The 25,827-nt window shown below is 37.0% G+C and overlaps 1 protein-coding gene and 1 non-coding gene across 12 annotated transcripts; one reads left to right on the forward strand and one right to left on the reverse strand.

Moving 5' to 3' along the window:
- Positions 1-1,969: 1,969 nt before the first annotated feature.
- On the reverse strand, positions 1,970-14,866 carry LOC110893688 (serine/threonine-protein kinase pakF). 11 transcript variants are annotated; one of them, XR_002565937.2, is made up of 16 exons: positions 13,707-14,824; positions 12,925-13,119; positions 9,664-9,930; positions 7,828-8,088; positions 6,575-6,835; positions 6,202-6,450; positions 5,331-5,591; positions 4,348-5,259; positions 4,079-4,264; positions 3,568-3,768; positions 3,345-3,494; positions 3,169-3,252; positions 2,856-3,080; positions 2,695-2,771; positions 2,258-2,362; positions 1,970-2,179 (listed from the first exon to the last, which is right to left on the reverse strand). XR_002565937.2 is itself a non-coding variant. In XM_022140787.2 (16 exons), exons 1-15 carry the CDS (start codon positions 14,574-14,576, stop codon positions 2,259-2,261), a joined length of 4,287 nt encoding a protein of 1,428 aa, XP_021996479.1. In that variant the 5' UTR covers positions 14,577-14,866; the 3' UTR covers positions 1,970-2,179; position 2,258. The 11 variants fall into 11 exon arrangements, 6 of the variants coding, with proteins under 6 accessions (XP_021996479.1, XP_021996483.1, XP_035836596.1 ...); XR_004874315.1 differs by having other exon boundaries at positions 2,258-2,628; XM_022140787.2 differs by having other exon boundaries at positions 2,258-2,346; positions 13,707-14,866.
- LOC118485337 lies at positions 5,738-5,838 on the forward strand. Its single transcript, XR_004875638.1, has one exon. It is a non-coding gene; the product is annotated as a U6 spliceosomal RNA (small nuclear RNA).
- Positions 14,867-25,827: the final 10,961 nt, after the last annotated feature.

Consider the following 25,827-nt stretch of genomic DNA (forward strand, 5'->3'; position numbering starts at 1 on the left):
ATCCCTATTGATTGGTTGATTACAATTCGGATTTTGCATACCTTCCAGTTCGATTGGTTTATTGTGACCATGATTAGTAAAAATAGAAAACCAAAACGAATCGTTCGGTTGGTTGGTATTTTGATTAGGATTTTTGTTCAAACCTGTTCAGTCGGCAATTTGATTGCGTGCAGCTGGTGTACGATTTTTTAAACTTCCGGTTGATTCTTAATTGCACTTGGTTGCAGTGCCTTTGTTTGAATATGACAAGCTTCCGCTCATCCCTTGTGATAGAAGGAGCATGTAACACCTCCACTCATACTTAGCCAAAATGACTAAACATAACCAAAGCCAATTTACTTGGTGCGTTTGCCTTGTTTTGGCTTCCAGGTATGTGAATAACTTTGCAAGATCGGAAAGTCCCCGTAAGCTCCTTTACGTAATTATCATGGAGACTTCTTACCCTGGGCTCTTCTTGATAGGATCAAGATTCAAGGCATCTGTTATGAACCGTGTTGACTCCCGTAGGCCCAACCTTGTGGCCCGTTTAATAAGCCCAGCAACACAAGCTAGATATAACACTGGGAGTTCTAGATTACAGGGATTATGAAAGAATGTTTAAGCAAATTGGTGTTCTCTCTCATCTCAGATTCTACTCTAATCTCTCATCTCCATTCTATCAGTTCTTATTTTCCCTTGTAAAGTCTTTTCTTGCAATTGAATGTTAATGAACTTGATTAGATTGTTCTCGATTTGAATTCTCCTTATCAATTGATGTATGAATTGAGAAGTATTCACTTCAGCATCGCCTTCTCGATACACGTGATCCTTATAAGACAATCACATCTAAACTCCTCTAAGATGTGATTCTTGTTCAAACTTTCCGAACATGGAACCATAGGAGATTCATCTTCCGATCGGGCAGTGGCGAAGCTTGAATTTTTCGGTCGGGGGGGGGGGGGGGGCGAAAACGTATATACCCACAAATTTCTATACGAAAACTACATATATAAACACTATTGAGCGAAAAATTCGGCCCCCCCCCCCCCCCCCCCCCCCCCCCCGCCCCTCTTATCCTTCGCCCCTGCGATCGGGTGTCTTCAGTCGTGGGTATTATCTCAGTAGCATTAGGCTACGATTTGAATCTGTCACTAAAATGAAACTCTGGCTCTGGTGGGTCGGTTTGGAGATTTCTGTTAGTGGTGCTGTATTCTAATTGTTAGTGGTGCTGGATCTGGATCGTTGGCCGATCTCACAGTGGCATCAATGTTGAAGAAAGCATTTGTCTCGCTCTGGTTTTGGACATACGATATACGGATGTCAGGTAGAACACATCAAGCAAACAATGTATGCTTCTGCGAAACAAAACATCTTTAGCTTTGTAACAGTGAGAGGGGATGTCTCCCTTTGACCAGGCTCTGGTGTGAAGATAAGAATTTGTTTGCAAAGGGCATGTAAAGGCAGAGTGAGACAGCCTAACATATGTCACTTGGTGAAGATGAGTATTTACACTTATTTTTAGTCTCTGTCTCTTTGACGTGACCTTTCTGGCATTTATGGTGTAGGTGCCAAGCCTCGTCATGTAACTATTGTATCACATCATTAATGGTCGACCTTTTGCCTGACCATGTTTCCCACAACTTAAATGGTCATCATGGGGCATTACTTATGTTTCACAAGTGTTCTTCCGGACCTGCTGGTCCGATTAGTTAAACCAGAGATTTATACTTTGGTCCTTAGGTCGGACTCAAGCTGGATAGGTCGTTCATTCCTACTTGAAGTACTCAAGCACAGCTTGTTCTTAAGGAAAACAAAAAAAAGACCCGATTCTCACCGAGGTAAATGACAAGCAGGCTTAGCATAGCATTTTCATTTTCCCGATGTGTGATATTAAAGTGTACATTTTGATAGTTATTGACGGCCTGGTTCCGCCAAGCGTGTTTGACTATGTTGTTACGGAGTTTTTAAGTTTGCTTATAACTGTAAGGTATTTAAATAAGAATCCCAAACACTCCTTAAACGTTGTTGCATGCAGCATGCATAATGCATTCATGCCTCATGTTGTACATCCGCATGCTCGATTTTCAAATGGTAAACAAAGGCGGTATATACCAATATCACACTCGTGTTCAAACACAAAACCTTACAAACAATAATCAACAGGACAGGAACCAATCATGTAAGACGCCAATACTTTCTCCTACAAAATCAAGAAACAAAGTATTAACCAACAGTAACACGAAACAAGATTATCTGACAAACAATCTATCGAACGTACCTTAATCTCTTTTGCTAGAACATTGACCTGTCATCCAGGTAAACATCGATACCAGTTTATTCCAGAATAGCTCTCCGCACAAAACCACTCTGTAACATAACAAGGCTATAAAGTAGAAATAAGAATAAAGAATATTCTGGTAACAATAGTTTTTTAGATTTTGGTAGCAACCCATTGGGTTGTCGCGAGATGCTTACTAGTTTAAGCTTTGATTTTTTTTTTTTTTTTTTTTTTTTTTTTTTTTTGTGAACCAGTATGTCTAATATGATTATTATTATACAAAAGAGGTTTGTGCAACAGAAGTATGCTTTCGGCCTTTCGGGCAAGGATATTCGTTTCACTTGGTTTTGGGCTTGTGTCCAGTTTTCACCCTGTTAAAGAGATTAAACATAAGTTGAATTGGCGCATTCATAACATGGACGAGAAAGAGAACGGACCTGTCTGAGATGAACTGCCACCAGGAACAGTAACAGCAGCAATAACAGCAGTTACCCGAGCCTCTTGTTGTCTTTTTCTGGTAACAAAACATAAATCTATCAGTCAGACACCAATAGATTCTTTAGAAGATTTCGGTTCTGAAAACAGAATCTTTTCTTACTGCGTTGTCAGGACTCTTTGGCAGCAAATAATCTGAAGCAGCAGTGTCATCACCATTGCTAGACTCAGAACTTGTACTATTACTTCTCTTGATTTTAGACTCTTGGATTTGGGTGGCGGAATTACTAAAATCTCCTCCTCTATCATTGACAATCAAGTCAGGTTTGTCGGTGTTCAATGAGCCAGCTTTCCCGCTGTCATCCGGAATCGTAGAGTTTTTCACTTCCTGCACACAGTTCCGTTTTTTAATGGTTGAAACTTGAAAGTTGAAACTGTTGGAATATTTTTAGACGTTTACATTAAGACGAACTCACCACGATGTGGGGATTGCTTGTGTTCATCATCAAGCCGTTACCCTTTTCTTTTGTAGCACTTATTTCATCTGGAAGGGGCTCTTGCTGTGTAAAGTTGGTGGTCAAGTGAATATCAGAACCGTCACTAAAGAACTTTTAGATAAATGCATTTCATGCCATGAATAATGATAACTCACCATAGCAGAACTGGAAAACGATGCAGTTATTTTGCATTCGTTAATGACTTCACTTTCTCCAATGATCTTTGATTCCTCATTCGACTTCGGATCGACCGTAATTTCTTCTGTACTCTCCGGGACTTTCACATTCTCTTTTACAACATCCTCCTGTACACACCCAACATCATTACTGAATTCATTTCATGCCATGATTATAAATCATACATTATGATGAACTCACCATAGCAGAATTACTGTTGTCACCATTGTCAGATTTTGAAGATGGTGTAGTTATCTTGCTTTCATTACTGACTTCATTTTCCACACTGATCTTTGATTCCTCAATCGATTTCTGATCCACCGTAGTTTCTTCTGTACTTTCAGGGTCATTCAGGTTATCGACATTCTTTGTTTCAGCATCCTCCAGCAGACTCTCCCCTAGCTGCATTACATACATGTTTGTAATTTCTCAATTAACGAACAAAGTTTTTGGGATTTAAATCTGTCTATCGTTTATCTGAATAGAGTTGTTTAGAATGAGCACTTTCACACTGTTTATTTAAAACATTTTATTTCACTTACAAATAATTAAATAAATAGTCTAAAACAATCCTGATCTCCCCAATCAGTATTTTTTTTTTTTTTTTTTTTTTTTTTTTTTTTTTTTTTTGCAGTTTCAAAACGCAATAAGCAGATGATCAAAATCTATTCAATTCATCATACTATTTATTGTAAGTTAAGATAGAACTCACCAGATTGACGTCTTTGTTCTTTTCGTCAATAGTTTCTTCAGTTACCTTGGATTCTTCCTCTATTATATTTGGGCTCACCGTCTCAACATTATCATCACCTTTATGATCATCCTCAACAACGGGTACTTCAGATAGACGGTTGCCATTACCACTACCAAAAATCTGGACATCAGATACGTTCCCGCCCTGCATCAATAACCGAAAATAATGAAAAACTATAGCCACATATTTCATTAAACAAACCACATTAAAAGTACTGTGAAATTCACCTGTAATCTCAGTGCTTTCTCGAGTTCTACGACAACCTCAGGCATGGTAGGCCTTCCTTCAGGATTTTTCATCACACACCAACACGCAATTCTGGCATAAGTTTCCAAGGACTCGGTTGTTATTTCATCTCTAATATCAAAATGTACTATCTTACGCAACATATTTTGTTCCAATCTCTTGGGAACCAATTCGGTCACATGACGTTCCTGATAATCATCAGTATCCACCAACTCCGGTACCCCACATAAAACTTCAAGCAACAACACGCCGAATGAGTACACGTCAGATTCCTTGGTCAACTTCCCTGTCGCTGCATATGCAGGGTCCATTGATTTTGGAACAATCTCAACTTGTCCCGGCAGTAGTTTCGGTAACCCAAAACCCGAAACTTTAGCTTCAAAGTTTGATGAATCTGAGTCTGACTTCAACAGGATTTTTGGAAGTCTTATATTGCCATGAATGACATCATCACTATGCAAATATTCGAGTCCACGAGCAGCACCATGACAGATCTGGAGGCGCTGGATCGCGGTAAGATGTTTACTCATCTTATCTGATAAATTCCCACCCGAGACATACTCGTAAACAAGTATTATTTCTTTGTTGTTTTCATCACAAAACCCGATTAACGCCACAAGATTAGGGTGTTGCCGGAACCTATATATAGTCAAAATCGCTGATAGCAGCTTAGGTTTGATGTTATGAAGGTTTGTGATGTTTAACCGTTTCAACGCCACTTGTTGGTGTCTGTATTCTCCTTCAAACATGGTACCGTAACCACGGAAATCTATTTTTTGACCAAATTTGATCTCCTCTAATGGAATTCGAAGGCGCTCAAGTTCATCTTCATTAACCTCACTGAAGCTGAAGCTCCCTCTGTCTGACTTCAGAATCTTCGACTCTTGCACTTCCTGTATTCAGTAAGGTAGTTTAGTGCAACACATATTGCGGTTTACTTGACCCGCAAGAAACTGATATTTACCTGGCTTGTTAAGGTAGTTGTGTCAACATTGCTAGATTCTGAAGTTGTACTGATTTCAGTGGTCCCTTGGTCAATTCTGCTCGTTTCGTTATGAGCATCCTTAATAGCGATTTTGCTTTTATTTTCCTCTTCGTTTTCAACCGTGATGTTTGATTCCCTTATGAAGTTTAAATCGTTTAAAATTTCTTTTTGGGTCGTTGGATCATTGTTGCTACTCTCATTATTGGCATCCTCAGCGTGATTTTTGTCGAGTACAGTCTCCTGTATCAAACCAACAGTTCCAATTTCGTTACTCAAATTCAAAACCGTCACTAAAATAGATTTGAAGCATCACGTGTATCAAATAAAATACAACGTTTGATTCTATATGTAATGCCTGTTAACATATACATAATGCAAATACAAATGTCCCTTCAGGGACATCCGATAAAATTGGAACGATACTAAGAAGATTAGCATGGCCCGCACAAATCAAGAAATAGTCTAAAAAGAAAGTAAATAAAAACAGATAAACCAAAGTATCAAACGCAAGAGTCAAAATATAAATTGTAGGTCAACCATTTCAAGTCTATATGACTATAACTATTTACGCCACTGTTATTTTCAGGCCCAAACATTTAAACCCAAAATTTAAAGCGGTAACCGACACAAAACTAAACATGCCATATGCAAAATAGAAAACTGAAACTAATATGTATCAGTTCCTAAACTGAACAAAAATTTCGGTTTTGGTTTAGTTTGGTTAGTTTGAGTTCTAAACTGACCCATGTATACCCCTAGACTCAGCTTTTTTTAATATTTAAAAGAAATTAAGTACAAACTATAAAATTTAGAAATCATGTGGGTTAATAATATATAAACTGATATTTACCTGGTTTGTTGAGGTACTCTTGTCATCATTGCTAGATTCTGAAGTTGTAGTAATTTCAGTGGTCTCTTGATCAGTTTTGCTCATTTCATTATGAGCATCCTTAATAACGATTTCGCTTTTCTTCTCCTCTTCGTTTTCAACCGTGATGTTTGATTCGTTTATGGAGTTTAAATCATTTGCAGCAGCTGGATCATCATTGCTATTCTCATTTTTAGCACCCTCGATATGATTTTTGTCGGGTACACCCTCCTGCATCAAACCCATGGTCCCACTTTCGTCATTCATTCAAACTTTTTTTAACATTTTAAATAAATAAAGTACAAATTATAAAATTTATGTATGTATCACTCACGCGCAAGAAACTGAGATATACCTGGTTTGTTGAGGTACTAGTGTCACCGTTGCTAGATTCTGAAGTTGTTTTCATGTCAGTGGTCTCTCGGTCAATTGTGATCATTTCATCATGAGCATCCTTAATAGCAATTTCGCTTTTATTCTCCTTTTCGTTTTCAACCGTGATGTTTGATTCCTTTGTGGAGTTTAAATCGTTTGAAATTTCATTTTCGGTAGCTGGATCATCGTTGCTATTCTCATTTTTAGCATCCTCGATATGATTTTTGTCGGGTGCACTCTCCTGCATCAAATTCATTGTTTGAATTTAGTTACTCACTTGTCAAAACCGTCACTAAAATAATTTTGAAGCATCATGTGAATCAAATAAAATACAACGTTTGATTTCATATGTAATGGACTAATGCCTACTAAAATATGTAAAATGCAAATAAAATAGATAAACAATTTCCTTGTATGTATATTTAAAATATGAAGAAAATACAATATAGCAATCTAAATTTAGAAAAAGAATGGGTTAGTAAACAAGTTAAAATGATTTCAGATTAGTCATTTTTAAATCTTGTCAAATGTTAGCTCGTTTACGTTATGGATGAAAAAAAAAAAACGATTAACGAACTGAACCCAAATTTTGATAAAACCGCACCTAAATGACCAACTCGTACTAATAATCGATGTTGAACGGTTTGACTTTGGTTATATCTCGTTCCAAAACCAAACTGCACCAAACCTCACCGAACCGAACATGGAAACCAAACCACACTGAACATTTTAAAATGTTTGTTATTGGAATTATAGCGAACTTGAGCCATTTTTTTTCGGGCCCAAACATTTTAAACAAGAAATCGACCCATAACGAAACTGAACCCATATGTAAAATTGAAAACCAATATCAATACGAATTGGTTCCTGAAACTGAAAATCTGAAATTTTGGTTTTGGTTTTAGTTTTTGCTTTGGTTGGTTTAAATTCAAAACCGACCTCTGTACACCTTGGACTCAACTGTTTTTTAATATTTATTTAGAAAAATAAAATACAAAATATGAACTAGTTTTTAAAAGGCTTAGTTTTGCTATTCAAAAAGGGGTAGCGGCGCAGCTTGTAGCCCGTTTACCAACTATCTTGATGTAAATTATTATATGATAAATTAAATTAAAAAACGATACTTTATATGTTAAAAAAAAAGAAAAATAAAATACAAAATATGAAGTTTTGTAAACATGTTAGTTACTAACATATATATGTACCACTCACCCTCACAAAACTAAAATTTACCTGGTTTGTTGAGGTATTTGTGTCACCAATACTGGATTCTGAAGTTGTAGTAATATCTGTGGTCTCTTGATCAATTATCATCATTTCGTTATTAGCATCCTCAATAGCAATTTCGCTTTTATTCTCCTCTTCGCTTTCAACCGTCGTGTTTGATTCTTTTATGGAGTTTAAATTATTTACAATTTCATTTTCAGTAGCTGGGTCATGGATGCTATTCTCAATTTTAGCATCATCGATATGATTTCTGTCGGGTACACTCTTCTGCATCAAACACATGATTCCAATTTCATACTCAAACGCCAAAACCATTACTAAAATAAATTGAAAAATAAAACATTTGATTTAATTTATATGTAATATAATAAAAATTATTTTCCTGATATAGAAAACGTAAGTAAAATAAGATAAGATATACCAAAGTATCAGACGCAAAAAAGTGGAATATGATCAAATATCGTATTTTGTTTAAACCGTTTGGACTCATAGTAATTTCCTTCCACGCACACTTAACATATGAAAAATAATTTAATATGGATCATCTTAATAATTTATAAAAAAAAGGGGTTAGTTAACAGGTTGAAACGATAATTAGTCATTACTTGTCAGATGTTAGCTCGTAAGTCGTAACAATTATGGGTGAAAAAACCGAAACTGACATCGTAATAGCTAATATAACAACAATAAAATAACCGACCTATGGTTTGACAGTTCGTTTTTTTTTAACCGAAACCTATGGTTCACTTAAAGTTATAGTTTGTTCCAAAACTGAGCCTGTAACTCAAACCGCACCAAACCAAACTATTTTAAATGTTTGTTATTGGGTTAATCATTTATGCCCCTGTTTAACTATTTTGAGTTAAAAGTTTTAGGTCCAATTATTGAATTAAAAGTTTTAGGTCCAATTAACTCAAAAGTTTTTAAGCCCATATTTATCAATTTGTGCCAAATTTCTTTTCAAGCCCAAATCTAAAGCGGAATATCGAAACATAACCTGAAACGAACCCGTACATAAATTAAAAAAAACCGAATATTGAAATATCGGTTGTAGTTAATTTGGTTTGAGTCCAAACTTAACCCAAACTAAGCCATGTACACACTAGAAAACGAAATACAGAAATCATACGTGCCAATAATCAAGTATATCTAACACATGCGCTAAAACCTGTCACGTGAAATGCGCAAATGCATTATTGTTTTTGTATGTTTCTTATCAAAAGCCAAAACAATGATTGAATGAAAAAAAGTTAAACCTTAATATACTAACTATTAAATTTTGTTTTTAAGTTAAGATCACACATAGAAGTGTTTGATTATAATATTTTGTTTGTAACGTAGCGTGAGTCAGGTTGTTAAAGTTGCTTTGATGCTAATAAATATATGGTAATTGACATAACAACATATCACATCTAGTGATGTAATTGGCGAGAGAAATATGATGATTAACTCTTCTTTTTCTTCTTTTTATTTTTAAATTTTATTTAAATCATTTATAGATGTTTTCCAGTTTATATAAGTTTAAGTTAGATAAGTAACTTGTTTTTATGTTTGTCAATTTTGTTTTATTTAATATATTTTAAATTTTTAAAAGATTTAAATTGATTATAATACACTATTTTAAATCGAACTTCATTTTCAACAAAATTTATACCGGAATGTCGAGGAAAAAGAATTTGAACACACCCATGTATTCAATTTTTTTAAGATAACGTCACAAGTTATTAGAGAAATATGAAGATATATAAAGGTAGAACTGAAACTTTAAAAAAATATATCTTATAAATACTATTTATAGTTAAATGCAAAATAATAAGTAATTTAATTTGGTTTACTACTTACCGTATTAGTATCTTTCATTGTATAATTCTCGTCGTTGCTAGTAACCTTGATACTTTTCTCATCTTCATTGTTTTCCTCGATGATTACTGATTTATTGTCCGAGTCAAAGGCATCAATGGTTTGATCTTCAATGCTCTCTGGATCAATTGTGCTCATTTCGTTATAAACATCCTCAGTAGGAATTTTGCTTTTATTTTCCTCCTCGTTTGATTCCATTTTGGAGTTTAAAATTTCCTTTGTGATCGATTGATCATTGTTGCTACTCTCCTGCATCAAACGCATGGTTCCAATTTTGTCACTAAAAAATTTGAAGCATCACGATGAATCAAATAAAAATACAACGTTTGATTTGATAGGTAATGTAAAATAAGAATTGCAAAGCATTAAACACTTATAGACAAACAAAAAAGGTGAAAATGATACAAATATTTTATTTTTTCAAAAACTGTTTGGACTTGTACTAGTTTCCTTTCATGGTTAGACAACAAGTTAAACGACATATACTAATAACTAAAGGTTTGATTTTTTTAGACCGAAATTATGAACCAAATTGGTTATACATCATTCAAAAACTTCAAAAACTGAATCACACCCTAAACTTGGCACCTGAAGCACACCAATCCTGGAAGCCAAACCAAACCGCATTGAACTTGTTTGAATATTTGTTATTGGATTTATGGACCTTATTTATTATTTTGTACTAAAACACTTAGAGTACCCAGTTTAGGGTGAGAGGGGCACTCCCCTAAGAGGGGAGCCCCCTCTCTTACGCATAACCAATCATCGTGTGTCACGTCAACTCCCCTCTTAAACTCCCCTCACACCCTCAATTTGATGGCACCACTCCCCTCTTAACTCCCCTTGTTTTTTTATTCAAAAAAAAAGGAAAATGTTTTGATTGGTTGAAAATCAGGCTGGCCCACCATCTCCCCCTCTCCTTCATCGGTGACTTCTCCCCGCTGCCACTCACCGAATTGGGTCACCGCAGGGATGGCAGCGGTGTTCCCGCTCGGGGAATAGGGTCACCGAAATGCCTCCCCGCTGGTGCCCCGGACCCCCTTATAATAGGTGGTTAGCAAAAATTTTAGGTCAAACTTTTTAACCGAAATTCAACCAACATTTTTCAGGTGCAAGCATCTCAAGTCTAAATTTAAAACCGAAAATCAACACATAAGCGAACTGAACCTATAGGTATAGTGAATAACCAAAGATCGAATTAAAAAGCCAAAACAAAGATCGAATTAAAAAGGTATAACCGTAATATATAACCGTAATATATTGAGTCTCTGTTTATAAGTTAAGGTATTACAAAAAAAAATGTTTAGTTATAACTAATGGTTACACTATTTGTTTAGTCTCGACCAAAGTTGTAATGTAAGATCATGGGGTGTGGTTTGCTTAGTCCTTTTGAGGACTACCCGCCACGTAGGTGACACATCACCATGGGTGGAGGACCATCCCCTTAGGGACTACCCAAGGGTGTGTAGGATAGTTCTCTCTCTCTTTTTTTATTATTATTTTGTTTGATTTAATTAAATAATTAAAACAAAAAAAAAATAACTCTCTCTATCTTTCTCTATGTGGTGGCCCACAATCAATCACTAGCCAATCAAAGAACTCGTCGTCAGCGTCCTCCTTCCGCCGTTTGAGACGCGACGAGCTCCAAGGGAGCGGTGTGCAACGTGAGGACGAGCCGAGACAGGAGGGGACGACCCCACACCTTGGTCTAATACATCACGTTTATAAAGTTGCATAGATGCTAATAAATAGATATGACAATAGACATTACATCATGTCACATCTAATGATCAAATTGGTGGTGAGAGACATGATAACTAACTTATCCTTTTCTCTATTTTTATTATTTTTACTTCGATGAGAAACTTCCATAAACATTCATTTCAAAGGTTGAGATCCTGTACAAACAGTGCTAATTATAAGAACCGTAAGAACAGATCTGAACCATTGTTAATTTAAATCAAGGGTTGATATTGATTATAAATAAAACTCTTATAATTAAAAATTATTACTAACAAGTTAGGGGTAATTTTGTAAAATTGCTAGTCATTTGACCATTTTCTATTAAATACAAATTCCACCAAGGTTTTTTAAACTAAAATAACTTTTATATACTTCATTATTTTTTTAAAAAATATATACCATAAAATCAAGTATTTTTTTATCTTTAATATGAGTACCATATTGCTATACCTTTTTGTATTTATAAAAGTGTTTTTTTAAAAAAAGTTAACAAAAGGTGTTTTATATTTGTGCTAATAAGGTGCTGATTATGTGTTAATTACAAAATAATACAAACAAACACCAAAAGTAGATATAATCAGCACATCTGGTGTGCTGATAATGGAGAACGATTGAAGATGTTGTGCTAATGTCGTTTATGTTGATAATGGAGAACGATTCGAGGACGATGTGCTGATAATGAAGAACGATTAATGATGTTGTGCTAATTATATAGTGTTGTGCTGATTATATTTTTTGTAATTATTTTTAATTAGTTATAAATAAATATGGTCAAAAAGTCTAAATTACCCCTAAACTAATTTTTTATTGATGGACACTTGTCAATTATGTATTGGTTCTTATGGTTCTTACAAACTTAAGTGTTTGTATTTGATCCCATTCCTTCATTTCAATATCCCATATCACATACCAAACATTCCTAAAAAAAACCCTTCATTTTTTTTTTTTTGACAACATCAAACCTCCATCTTACATTCCATTTTTATATAAAATAATAATAATAATAATAATAATAATAATAATAATAATAATAATAATAATAATATAATATAGTCTGTGGGTCAAGCTCATTTGCTGTCCGCAACCGCAAGTGCGGACTTGGGGGCCTGACTTTGTTGTTCATTTGCATCGCATGTGTGGTCGTAAGTATGGTTTGTGAATCAAGACTTGCCACGTTTAGAGCGATGTGCATGCTTAAGTTGTTACATTTAAGGTCTATTTTTTTATTTTATCATTTATTATATTACATATGTTTTTCAGTTTATACTGCTTTAAATTAGAGAAAGTCACTTATTTTTATATTCGCTAATTTGTTTTATTATATATATTTTATTTAATATATGTGTTGTTAAAAGTTTAATTGGTTATATACTTATATATCTTATTGTTTCACATCAAATACGTTAACTAATATGTTTAAAATACGTTAACTGATTAGATATTGAATATAAGAAATAAAAAGGGTAAACAGAATTTTCATTATATTATTTAGTCACTCACCGTATTAGTAGCTTCCCCTGTATTCTTCTCACCATCATCTTCTCCAGCAGTATCCACTTTGTCTCCGGCGTTCAAATCCTCCACATCTTCTTCAATAACCGGAATGTTCTCCTTCTCAGGTTCTTTTCCGGCTTCATCTATCACTCCGGCGAGCTTTCCACCACCAGGAATTTGGACATACGTCACTTCCCCTCCCTGCATCAAAATTCCAAACATAAATACATATTTTATCTTCCTTTTAAAAATTTCTGGTTCCGTCACGTCACTGATACTATTAGACCACCCGTAGTGGTGAACAAAAATAATACCCTCACCATGGGGCATTATCTGACACGTGGCATCCTAGTCAGCATGGGACGTTATTGCAAAAGTGACGTAGTGGGTATAATGCCTAATAATACCCTTCCAATCATTAAAAAAGAAAAAAAAAAGCAAAAGTTGCTGCTGATTGGCTAGTCAAAAAAGCAAACAGTCCCATTGCCACATGCAAAAATCTCATTGGCCACTTGCACCACACCCCAAACAACTTCAGCGTTTTAATAAACACGCTCACATGCAAATTTTCAAAACAAAACGCCGGATAACGCCGCACGTAATGGGGTGGGGGGCGTTTTGGGGCGGTTTTTTTTTCAAATTTTTTAAAAAATCACGCCCCACTACGGGTGGTCTTAGTATTTATCAGAACGTCTGAAATAGAGTGAATAAAAATTGGAGTAAAATCATGGATCCGCCACTAAGTTATATCTACTGAATAAACCATTTCAAAACCGTATAAAACTTACCTGTAATCTCAACGCCTTTTCAAGTTCTTCAACAACTTTAACCATATCAGGACGCTCGTCCGGATTTTCCAACACACACTGGCACGCGATAGCGGCATAAGTATCCAACGCCTCAGTTTTAATCTCCTTTCGAATATCACGATGAACGGTTTTACGCAATTCATTTTGCTTCATCTTCTTCGGTACCAATTCAGAAACATGACGTTCCTGATAATCGTCAGTATCCACCAGTTCCGATACACCACACAACACTATCAGCAACAACACACCAAACGAATACACATCTGATTCCTTCGTCGGTTTGGAACCTTCTTCATCAGAAGATTCCAGGACCTTCTGACCTTTTCCAGGCACTATTTTCGATAATCCGAAGCTAGAAACCTTCGCTTCATATCTTAAATTTGCATCTGAATTGAGTGAATTCAATAAAATTTTTGAAAGTTTGATGTTACCGTGAACGATGGTTAGAGATTCAACTCCGGTGTGCAAATAACACAGTCCACGAGCAGCACCGAGACAGATCTCAAACCGCTGAATCGTTGTGAGTCGTTTTCGCATCTTATCTTCTAGATTTCCACTAGCTACATACTCGTAAACTAGTATTATTTCATTGCTCTTCTCATCGCAAAACCCTAGCAGAGCCACGAGATTCGGATGTTGACGGAATTTAGAAATTGTTAGAATCTCACCTAACAATTTCGGTTTAATGTTCGCAAGGTTCGTGATGTTTAACTGCTTCAACGCCACTCGTTGATCGTTAAACTCTCCTTCGAACACTGTTCCATAGCCCTGAGTCTCGAGTTTCTCACCGAATTTGATTTTATCGTATGGAATTCGAAGGTGATCCAGTCCGTCACCGGATTCAGACATGATTTTGGAGTTTTTCGGTTACGGAAATGAACGGAAAGAGAGCAAAAACCAGAAAAAGTTGCAGTGTGAGTGAAAACAGAGGAGCATGTAAGATTTATATAATATTACAGATACAGTAATTGATAGTCTAGTGAGAGACTCTAAATGTGAATGTGGATCTGAAAGTGGTTGTGGAAAATGTGATGAATAAACTAGAGAAAGCTTAATGATAATAATAATGGATGGAGGAAACTGGTAGAAGATGAGGCGAGTTTGAAAGCAATGGGAACCACCATTAATGAAACATGTTGAAGGTGTGGGGTTTTATAATTATTTTATGATTTTAAGGGAAATAGCTGTGTTTCGTTACGTATATTTAATTTAAATGAAAATGAAAGCATAAAATATTTTAATATAACATATTTTATAAGTAATATTCAAACAAATCGTTGACCGTTAATATATAATTAAGATTACATATTAATCATGCAATACGTGCTAGCAGGCGAGTTGCAATACCAATAATATATTAATTAATCATGCAATACGTGCTAGCAAGCGAGTTGCAATACCAATAATATATTCTTGGTACCTAAAATTCGATTTCAACAATTTTATTATTTTGAAGGAAAATACTTTTATATTTATTTTTTCATTGCAACTTTTGATAAAATCGAGAAGATATTGAATTATTGATCGACTGAAGAACGTGATAACTGCTAAATTAAGTAAACGAAATTTAATGTATTTGATATTTGCCTCCCATGCTAAAGTAAAATCTAGGTGTGCTAAACGGGTTTGTAAATTTATTTTCATTTAATTTTATGTGATTATGCCAATGATCTCTAGATCAAGTGGTGGAGGGCTTGCATTTCTCTTGAGAGATTCAAGTTCGACTCCCACTTGGTGCAGAGTGAGGCATTGGTGGGCAATGATAGGAGACCCAGGGAAACCTGGGTTGGATCCTTGAGCCAAACGGGTTTTACCGGTAATTTCACCGTCGTGCCTACGGACGGGTGGGTTACCGGGTTTTCCCCGGAATTGGTGGTGGACTCGGGTTACTCTCGGAGTACTCCGTTTGTCCAGTGGGTGCCCCGAGAGTACTCGGGATTGAGTTTGTTGGCCGTTCAAAAAAAAAAAATTTATGTGATTATGAGTAATATAAAATCAACTTCATATATGTATATTTCATGTTTTTTGTTTTCTACCATGAAAGACTATATCAATAGAAAGATAAGTGGTACCCAAATTACTACATGTTAAAGATTTAAGATGAAGGCAAACAAAGTTAGGTTATTTTACCACATGGCATGCATGCTAGCTCTTTTGGTAGTTGTATGTCTCTTGAAAGATAGGCCACAAGTGCAAAGTGCAAACCTGGGTAAAAGAAATAGTTTAGAATAATTTGTGTCAAGTGAAATCTTGACTCGAGTTTTTTTGTTCAAGCATACATCCTCTTTTCGTTCTATTCTTTGGAATAATTGGTATAATTTTGTAATTATGTAGTCAGTATCGTTTTTCTGTTGTTTGTTTTTTCCGGCTCGGTCTTCAGGTTCGGTGTTTTGAATGAAAGTTTCTTTAAAAAAAAGTCAACATACCCGGTTTTCACACATTATATCCTACCTACTGGTACGAGTGCTCCTAGAGCTGTGGGATTTTTTTGGTTCAAAGCATAGATCCTCTTTTCATTCCATTCTTTAGAATGATTGGTGTAATTTTGTAATTATGTAGTTAGTGTCGTTTTTCTGTTGTTTGTTTTGTCCAGCTCGGTGTTTTGAATGAAAGTTTCTTTAAAAAAAAGTCAACATACCCGGTTTTCACACATTATATCCTACCTACTGGTACGAGTGCTCCTAGAGCTGTGGGATTTTTTTGGTTCAAAGCATAGATCCTCTTTTCATTCCATTCTTTAGAATGATTGGTGTAATTTTGTAATTATGTAGTTAGTGTCGTTTTTCTGTTGTTTGTTTTGTCCAGCTTGGTGTTTTGAATGAAAGTTTCTTTAAAAAAAAAGAGTCAACATACCCGGTTTTCACACATTATATCCTACCTACTGGTACGAGTGCTCCTCCCTTGTCAATGAGCATTGGTAAATTCCCAACAACTTTATCAATTACAAATGGCTAGAGGTCCATAGAGATACTAAATAATCCTTTTAAGTTGTAACATGTTAACTTTGTCACAGCATGCAAAACTAATTAACAAACTTTATCAAGCATGATTGTAATGTTTAGACGAGAACAAGTAGCGTAGAGGAGAGTATCAACAACTTGATAATGCACACACTGTCTAATCCATAAGTTATTGTGGAAGGAGCTAACAATGATTATTGCCGCGACGGTGATTATTGTTATTTTGATAAAAGCCTTAGGATCAAGCGTCAAGGTAAGGTTTGGATATGATTATGATTAAATGCAACGGGACAAGTTTTTGTTTTGCTACAAAGAAGGTGGAGTTGCACTGGATAAAACGTAATCAGTTACTTATCAACTATATTATCTTTTAAAAGTTTCGTATAAGATGAAAAAGGATTAATAGTTATAATTAACAAATCCTATTTTGTTATCTAAAAATGATTTCAAATCTTTCATTTCATATCATGCTTTTAAGTTTTTTTTTCTTTTAAAAGGAAATAATGTCACATGCTTCCAGTTATAAAAGAGTTTAAATACATAACATTCAATTATTTTTTTGAATTATTAACTTGCAATTAACGACGTCGATGGGCTTGGCAGGTTGGCATCGTGGCAGGGTATAGGTAGGGTTGGTCCGATTTTTCAACCAATAAAATCAATTTATGCAGATAATGTGTTATCAAAGGTTTAAACTATCAATAATTCCATATCGTGTCAATTTTAAAATATATTAGGGCATACGGAGTGGGTGCGGCAAAGGGGCGGCAAACGAGTTTGCCGCGCGGCAAACACCGCCGCCGACAAACTTTGGTCGCGGCAAAACTTCAAGAGCGGTAACCCTTTGCCGAGCGAGGAAGAAGAGAGAGAGAGTGAGGGAGCAGGAGAGAGAGAGGGAGTGTATGAGAGAGAGGGTGTTGTGGGGTGGGGTCCATGCCATCTCTCAACCAATCACACCTTTTTCCTTTTTTTTTTAAAAAAAAGTTTACCACTTCACCAAGTGTTTAAACCATTGCCAACACTTTTCACCAAAGTTTAAACACTTTTCACTGATTGACGTGGCACACTCTCATTGGTTGATTTTTTAGTCAAGGAATCAAATTAATCAATTTTGAAGTCATTAATCCTTTGTCAACTATAGACAAATTTTTTTTTAATAGCATATTTTTTTTACTCCTGTTGTCTGTGGGACAACTCAATACCTTCCCTCCTAAGATGTTTAAATGCTTTGCTTTTGCCAATGGACCACCACCCAATTGATCAACTATAGACAATTAACTAAGGGTTTTGAATGTAATTTATTTTAAGTAAATTTCATTAAACTACCCTTGACCCAAACGGGTAAGAGGCCAAAGAATATACATACTTTCAATCCAAACGAGCAAGAGACCAAATTACAACATACATAAAGGAAATTTACACCAATCCTCCAATCGGATGGATTTAAAGGAAGAGCCATTTTTCAACCAAACAAAACCTCTGGACTTGACTTTCACTATCACATCTTATGTACTACATTTTTTATTTTGAAATATAACCTTGTTCTTTCTTTTTCCGAATACACCACATTGTAATAAGAATTAAGCCATGGATAATCTTTTTCGCTTTCTTATCCATGTTTGAGAAACAGTGGGATTCTAATAGATCTTTAACCGCGATAATAAGCACACCGTGAATAAATAATCCGCGTATTCCTCATTTTTGACACAAAGTAGGCACATGACCACCGAAATTTTCACATTTCTTCTCCTTAGATTCACATGGGTGGCTAACTTGTCTAAGTTAGCCCTCCAAGACATAATGTTGCATTTTAGAGGCACCCACTTATACCATTTGAAAACTGATTCTATACCACCCCCTTTATCTTTATCCTTTATTTTTTAATCGACTTTATAGAAAAAAAATACCAGATTCATCACCAAACCATTTCCACTCATCCTTCCCATCTGATAACCGCACTCCCACGATCGAATCCTGGCAATATACATATTCCAACCTCCCCGCCTCCGACTCTGGCGTCCTATGCCAGTTCCAAGATCCCACTATCCTATTTTGGGCCAATGCGACCCTATCCGCCACTTTGCACGTTCTATCAACCTCGAGGCCAAAAAGGTGAGGCCCTGTCCTTGAGCAATTGCTCTCCCATCCAGATATCGACCCCGTATCTAATATCCCGCCCCCTAATTCCCCACCTACCCCTTTGATGAGACTTTGAAGACATTTCCCATTAACTTTCAGGACACAAGACAATCACCAAGAAATACACAAAACCCAGTAATAGACCTCCTGATACTCAAACATTTAGCCAAGTCAGCATCAGCATAGGCTGTGTGTCACACCCCCAAATTACCACCTAGGGAATACCCCTGCTAGGCGTGTGTCGTACCAACAACGAGCCACAATCATGTTGAACCCATACAAGTTTTCAAATAAAAAGCTTTCATTCATTTCAAGTAAGTGTTACAAAATCATAATTTATAACTCGTTATGTTCAGCGGAAGCATAATACATAGTTTAACCAAAACCCAAGTGTATGAAATCAGCTAGTCTCTTTCTAAGTTTCCATGTATCTCGACCCACGACCACTCCAGCATCCCAGACGGCAAGTTCCCATGTTCCACATATCTATAACCTGCGAGCATGCACACACGTGTATCAGACAACGCTGGTGAGGTCATAGTTTTACGAAAACTTTAGTTACCAAGTGTTTAGTTCAGTTCATTGATTTCAATGTTGATAATACCCCGAATACAAGACGACTCCTGATTTACACTGCCCTTTCTCTGATGCTCCTATCAAAGCATTGGTCATGACTAGGTCATTAGTTCGCACCCGTCCTCTCAGCTGCGGGGTGAGGGTGCCAAACCTAAGTAGCGCTACCAACTAATACCTTGTTACCTCTCAGGTAACTAAACAACACGGAGGGACTTTAATGGTGATAGGATGAGTATATTATCCAACATTCCAGATTTACCCAAAAGACATATTCCTCTCAGGAATACCAATGATTTACCCAAAACCAATCCCTCTCAGGGATACCCAAAGATTGTCCCAACTAGGGGTGTGCAAAAAACCGAATTAACCGAACCATAACCAAATTAACCGACAAAACCGAACCAAATAAAAAACCAGTGGGTCGGTTAATGGTTTTTTTTTGAAAACCGAATGTAGCGGGTCGGTTATGGTTATCATTTTTTCCATACCCACCATAACCGAACCGAACCGACATGTAATAAATATTTGTAGGATTTAGGACTTTTCACCATATTTTTAATATTTGATGTTTTTGACTGAAGATTTTTAGTACTTATTGATTTTTCATATCATTTTGTGGTTTTGGTTGAATGTTTAGTTGAATTTATAGAATGTAACATATCACTTTATTTGAATATTCAATAATAATTGGTATTAATATTATACATTATATGTATTTTTTAATACTATGTAATATACTAATATATACAAATATGCAACAACAATTTATTCCATGTTATAAAAATTAAGCTATTTTTAGCTAAGCTAAGTACACGGTTAACCACCCATAACCGACCTGCTATAACCATCAAAACCGAATAACCATAACCACCATAACCGATCGGTTATGGTTATGGTTATCCAATAACCGACATCGCGGTTATGGTTATGGTTTTTGGTCAAAACCGACCCATGCTCACCCCTAGTCCCAACCACTGGGACGCATGCTCAAGAGGAATGAACTCACCTTTGATTTGCTCGGTAAGATTAATTACTTGCTGATGTGCGTGAAGTGTGTTATTATTTTTGATGTTTATTTAAGCCCTTTTTACACTTTTAGCCAAGTTTTAAATTTATAAAACACGATATTTACTAACACTAAACACACATATGGGCAAGTGCACCCATCGTGGACGTAGTATAGTGTTGGCAAGATACCGAGGTTGTCCAAGGACACAAGAGCTTTTAATACCGGTTTATCCTCAACGTCTAATCAAATCAAAAAGGTTAGAAAAATGTTTTAAACTAAGAAAATGAAAACTAACTAAATGCTGAAAAATAAAATAAAAATAAAAACAGATAGACAAGATGAATCACTTGGATCCGACACGTGTATTAGTATAACCTTTGATTATTTTCGCACTTTTGCACTTGTTTAAGAGATTATCTTAGTTATTGTAGTAGGCCCCTCTTTTGAAGGCGACGTTACCCTCAACCCAGTAGTTTGAGTCAGCAAGGATACAATCCTAAAGGGTCGGATTATTGAAAGATAATGAATTAAGTTATTAATGCAAATTGTGGTAGGCCCCGCTTCTGGCGGTGACGTTACCCTCGGCTAAGTAGTCTGAGTCAGCAGGGATACAGTCCTAAATAGCCGGGTTATAGTATTAATAGTAGTTAACTTATGAGGGGGTCAAAGAGTTTGGATCCCCGCCATCCAATACCTATGGGCATTGAAGGAGATCCTACTAAATTTGACCCAGGTCCCAAGCAGGACCTCTAAACGCTGAACAAGGGCAAGACCTTTACCAAACCGTTCCCTTAACCCCCGACCAGGTAGCCAACATACCTCCATATAGACCGTGGAGATATGAATGGTGAAAATCTTTTATTTTATATAGACAGTAAAATAATGCCAAGACACCACGGACAAACGATAAGGAAAGATCACCTTCAACATAAGTAACTAGTTATTAAAGTCATTAATACAAAACCAAATAAAAAGTGCAAAAGATTAAAAATAAAAAGTATTATACTAAACACTTGTCTTCACCAAGTGATGTAAGAGACTTAGGCAAACATGGCCTTGATTGTCAAGAACTCTTACGATCAATCTTGGATCCCGAGACGACTCACACACTCTACGATGGACAATGGATGATGGTGGTGAATGATGGTGTTATGGTGGTGGTGGGTGGTGGATGAAGTGTGAGAGAGGTGGTGTGCCAAGGGATGAGAGAGAATGAAACCAAGCTCCTCTATTTATAGGCTGAACAGAACGCTGGACACGGCCCCGTGCCCGTCTGACATTCTCTCTCTTCATTAATTGTAATTGCGAATTACAATTAATGCGCCTGCTGTACTTTCACCACGCCCCCCGTGCTCGCTGGACACGGCCCCGTGGTGAGCAATGGAAGCTTCTACTGGTTTGTCTTTTCTGCTGCTTCCTGGGCACGCCCCCGTGTTCGCTGGACACGGGGCGTGTTCAGACTCTGTTTCTTTCTCTTTGCCTTGGGAGGTGCCGTTGAGGGTCCGGGCAGTCCACTTTTGTTCCTTTTCTTGTATTTATGGTAGAATTAGTGGTCTTTTTGCTTCTTTTGTAATTTTGAGCTCATTTCATCCTGAAAATACAAAAGGAAGACAAAAACACTCTTTTTCCAACATTAGTACTTAAAAAGGGTTAGTTTTATGCCTTAATTGATGTGTTTTATATGTTGCATTTTACACACATCAAATACCCCCACACTTGAACTTTTGCTTGTCCTCAAGCAAAACTCTTTAAATGTGGCTTACACTCCCAAATGGAATAGGTAGAAGAGAAGTTTTTTTAGCTTGTCCTAGAGTGTCTGGAATCCAAGGTTTTTATAGGTTTTATTTTTATTTATTTACAATCCTATTCGTTATGATTTATTTTGAACTTTTCATAAGATAAATTACTTATTCGGGTATAGCATGTTTTATTAAAATTCCATTTATATACAAGTTCACATACCTCACGGGAGATCACTCAACACTCGGCCGAAGGTGTATATTTTAGTGAATCACTCGAGAGTGGCACGGAACTTACGTCTTCCATAGGCTTGCCAAGCAATCAATCCTCCTCCTTTTTAACTTTTTTACCTTTGTAAATATCCAGAGGACTTTTGGGGTGAAGGCTTGGGTTTAAAGGTGGGTGGTTGGTTAGTGGTTAGTAAAAAGGGCGAAAATCGTAACAAGTGTCGGTTTTCGTAAAATACCTTGTTTTTAGTGACTTATTATTTTTGAAGCATTTCTCCAAACAAGCTTTTGTAGCTTTTGTTTGTTTTTGACTTTATATATATTATTATTATTATTTTTTTTTTGTTTTTTGATGTCACATGAAAGGGCAAGTTGACGAAAAACCGAGCTTGTTACTAAAATAAAAGGAAAAAAAATGAAAAAGGTTCTTGGTGGGTAAAAAAAAATGGTTTTTTTGGGGTGATGAAATGATAGGTTTAGGCTCAAAGGGGTTTTCTAGGGGGATTTTGGGTAGGTAAAAAAAAAATGAAAAATAATGGTTTTGAAAGAAAAATAGTTAGTCCTAATGCCTCCATCATTTACTTACTTGGGTTTAAGTTGGTAAGGACCGGTAATGTATCGTCGTGGCAAGTTCTAGATCTGTAAAAACCGAGCGGCTATTCACACAAGAAACGAAAAATGAGCATTTAATCTAAATATGTGTATTTTTATGCTCAATAAAGGCTCAAAACTCACTTTTGTGGGAATGGGTTTTTAATGTGACCAAGCATATATAATCGAATTTTTAACTAGACTTGTTATACCGTTTCATAATTTTCTTATGTTAGTTCTTTTTATCACGACGCTATCGGTTGTAAACTTGTAAAAATATAAACCTTTTAGAACTTGTTATTCCCAACTTAAACTAAGATAAGTAAATAAAAAAAATGAAAAAGTTTTTGAAAAAATTTGGGGTGTTTAGCGGTTCCAATAGAGTTTTGTGTAAGGCTTGTTTTAGGATTTTGCAAAAAATTTCAAGGTTTTAGCATCCCCCCCACACTTAAATTACACATTGTCCTCAATGTGTCCAAAAATAAAGTTTTTGGTTGATTAGAATGTATAAAAGTGTGTTTAAAAAGCAAAGATTTGTGTTACTGGCATTCTGGACACGACCCCGTGTCCATTGGACACGGCCCCGTGGTGAACTGCCAGTAACAAAAAACTTACAGAAGGTGAACACGGGGGCGTGTTGGGTGAACACGGCCACGTGTCTGGCAAAAAATTGCAGGTCAGTAGCCAAACAGCAGAACTGGGAGATGGACACGGGGGCGTGTCGGCTGGACACGTCCCCGTGTGGACAGTCTGTTAGCCCAAAAAATAGGTTTTTTCTCCCGGTTTCTTCATCCTAGGGCTGCAAGTGCTAATGTTTAGCACCCTAACCCTTGCATTGCATCTGTTTAATCATTCAATACCAACCAACCAAGCACAAACCATCCTAATTTACCATTGTCAAACATTATCCAAACATAAAATAAAAACAAAATAAAGATAAAAAGTAGTTAAGGAAAGTAAATTGTTCGACAAATGGCACGCAGGCCATGAATTGTTTGATAGATAAGAAGGGCAATCAAACCTGTGGGCTCATCACCAGCCAGCCCCTTGTTCCTCCCAGCCTCCTACTCCATGTCTTCATCACTATCCTCACCTCCGCCCCCTTGCCTCGCCATGTACTCCCGGATGCTACCGATATCATCTTGTATATCGTTGACGCTGCGTTCGATAGCTCCAACCCGGAGGTGTGTGTTGTTGGCGAGGTTGTAGGTGTTCCTGGTGCACATAAGGTTTTCCTGCAAAAGATCATGTAAACTTTGAAAGTTAGGAAAACCGCCTCCTTGAGAGGAGGATTGACCCGGATCGCCTTGGGGCGGGTACTGAAAATGGGGAGGTGGTGCATGAAGAACTAGAGCCTCCTGCGGGTTCCATGCGTAGCCTTGCGCCCTCTGAAAGCTCACCGTCCCGTCCTCCGCTTCATAAAGCAAGTTCATGGCTCGGCAGATGTGATAATCGACCCGTCCCGACCATGGACTCCTTTCGAAGGACCTAGGGATATTCGTGAAGTGCTTAAAGAGACGGTACACCCATCCCCCGAAGAAGATTGGTGTAGGAGCAGAGGCAAGGCGGTTCAAGTGCATGTTTCGCAGTAGGAGGTAAGGAACATCGAGAGGCTTCTGGTTGTGGATGCAGTGAAGGACAACCAAATCTTTCAACCCAACAACGCCACTACTGTCATGGCGTTGGTTCAGCGAGTACGTGAGGAGCCTGTGGATGTAGCGGTATAACGGGTCCCTCAGTTTGGTGCTCTTTGTGCTGCTCGGGCTGTAGATTCCATCACCTATTTGAGCCCATGCGGCTTGGCGTTCAGTTGCATCCAAGTCTCGCAATCCCCCAGTATTCTCTTCATTCCCCGCTTCTTCATCTTTGTACAGCCCAATGATGGATCCAAACTGTGCCATGGAGGTTCTATAGGTGGTCCCTCCACATCGAAATTCGACCGCCTCGTGGTCAAACGGCTCCAATCTCGAATTGAAAATGAAGGTGCTATAGAACTCCATCGTGCATTGATGGACCGACCGAAGTCGGGCGGTCAATGCGACATGCAGCGGACCCCTCACAATGTTGTTGAAGCGGTCCAGTTGGTTCACCATGGTTAGCAAATCAGTACACGCCCGCCTTGGGTACTCTTCGGGTCTTGTTTGTAAAACCTCGTATCGTGCCCTTGCGTCCAGTTCATTTGCGTTAAACCGTGTGAATTTAGACATCTGAAAAGAATATAACAAAAGTTAGTGCGAAACAAGGAAAATCGGATTGGAAACTGCAAACAATGGGCTGGACACGGCCCCGTGTTCAGCGGACACGGCCCCGTGTCCAGGCGTCTGTAACACAAAAATTTCATTTCCGTCCCGGTTTCGAAAACCTGAAAATTTTTAGCCTAATAGCAGCGGTTTCCCCCGAAAATGAAACCCTAAGTGTCATTTTTCCCAAAACAAACCGTTTACCCTTTCAATTTCGTGTTTTTCGGTTCAAGAACAAGGGTTTGGGTTTTTAGTTGGAAATCGGACGAATCTATCAACAATACATGTCTATTTACTTTCTACTACTCTATTCTAAACTACTACTAACAATTTTCATCAAAAATTTTGAGTTCGATCCGGATGAACATGAAGAACCCTAGATTTTTCCCCAATTTTTGATGTTTTAACTACATGCAAGTAACTAATCTAACTACTAAGAAGGATAGAATCATACCTTGACGTTGTTAGATTCGGTGGTGACGTTGAAAATCTGCAGAAAATCGCCTCTAACCAGAGAGTTTTCGACGAAACGGGGCGTGTGGAATGGTGTAACTGATAGGAAAAGAGGGTTTTATCCCGACAGTCGCCTCGACACGGCCCCGTTTCCAGCGGACACGG

Source organism: Helianthus annuus, chromosome 12 (assembly GCF_002127325.2).
Source record: "Helianthus annuus cultivar XRQ/B chromosome 12, HanXRQr2.0-SUNRISE, whole genome shotgun sequence".
Classification (NCBI taxonomy): domain Eukaryota; kingdom Viridiplantae; phylum Streptophyta; class Magnoliopsida; order Asterales; family Asteraceae; genus Helianthus; species Helianthus annuus.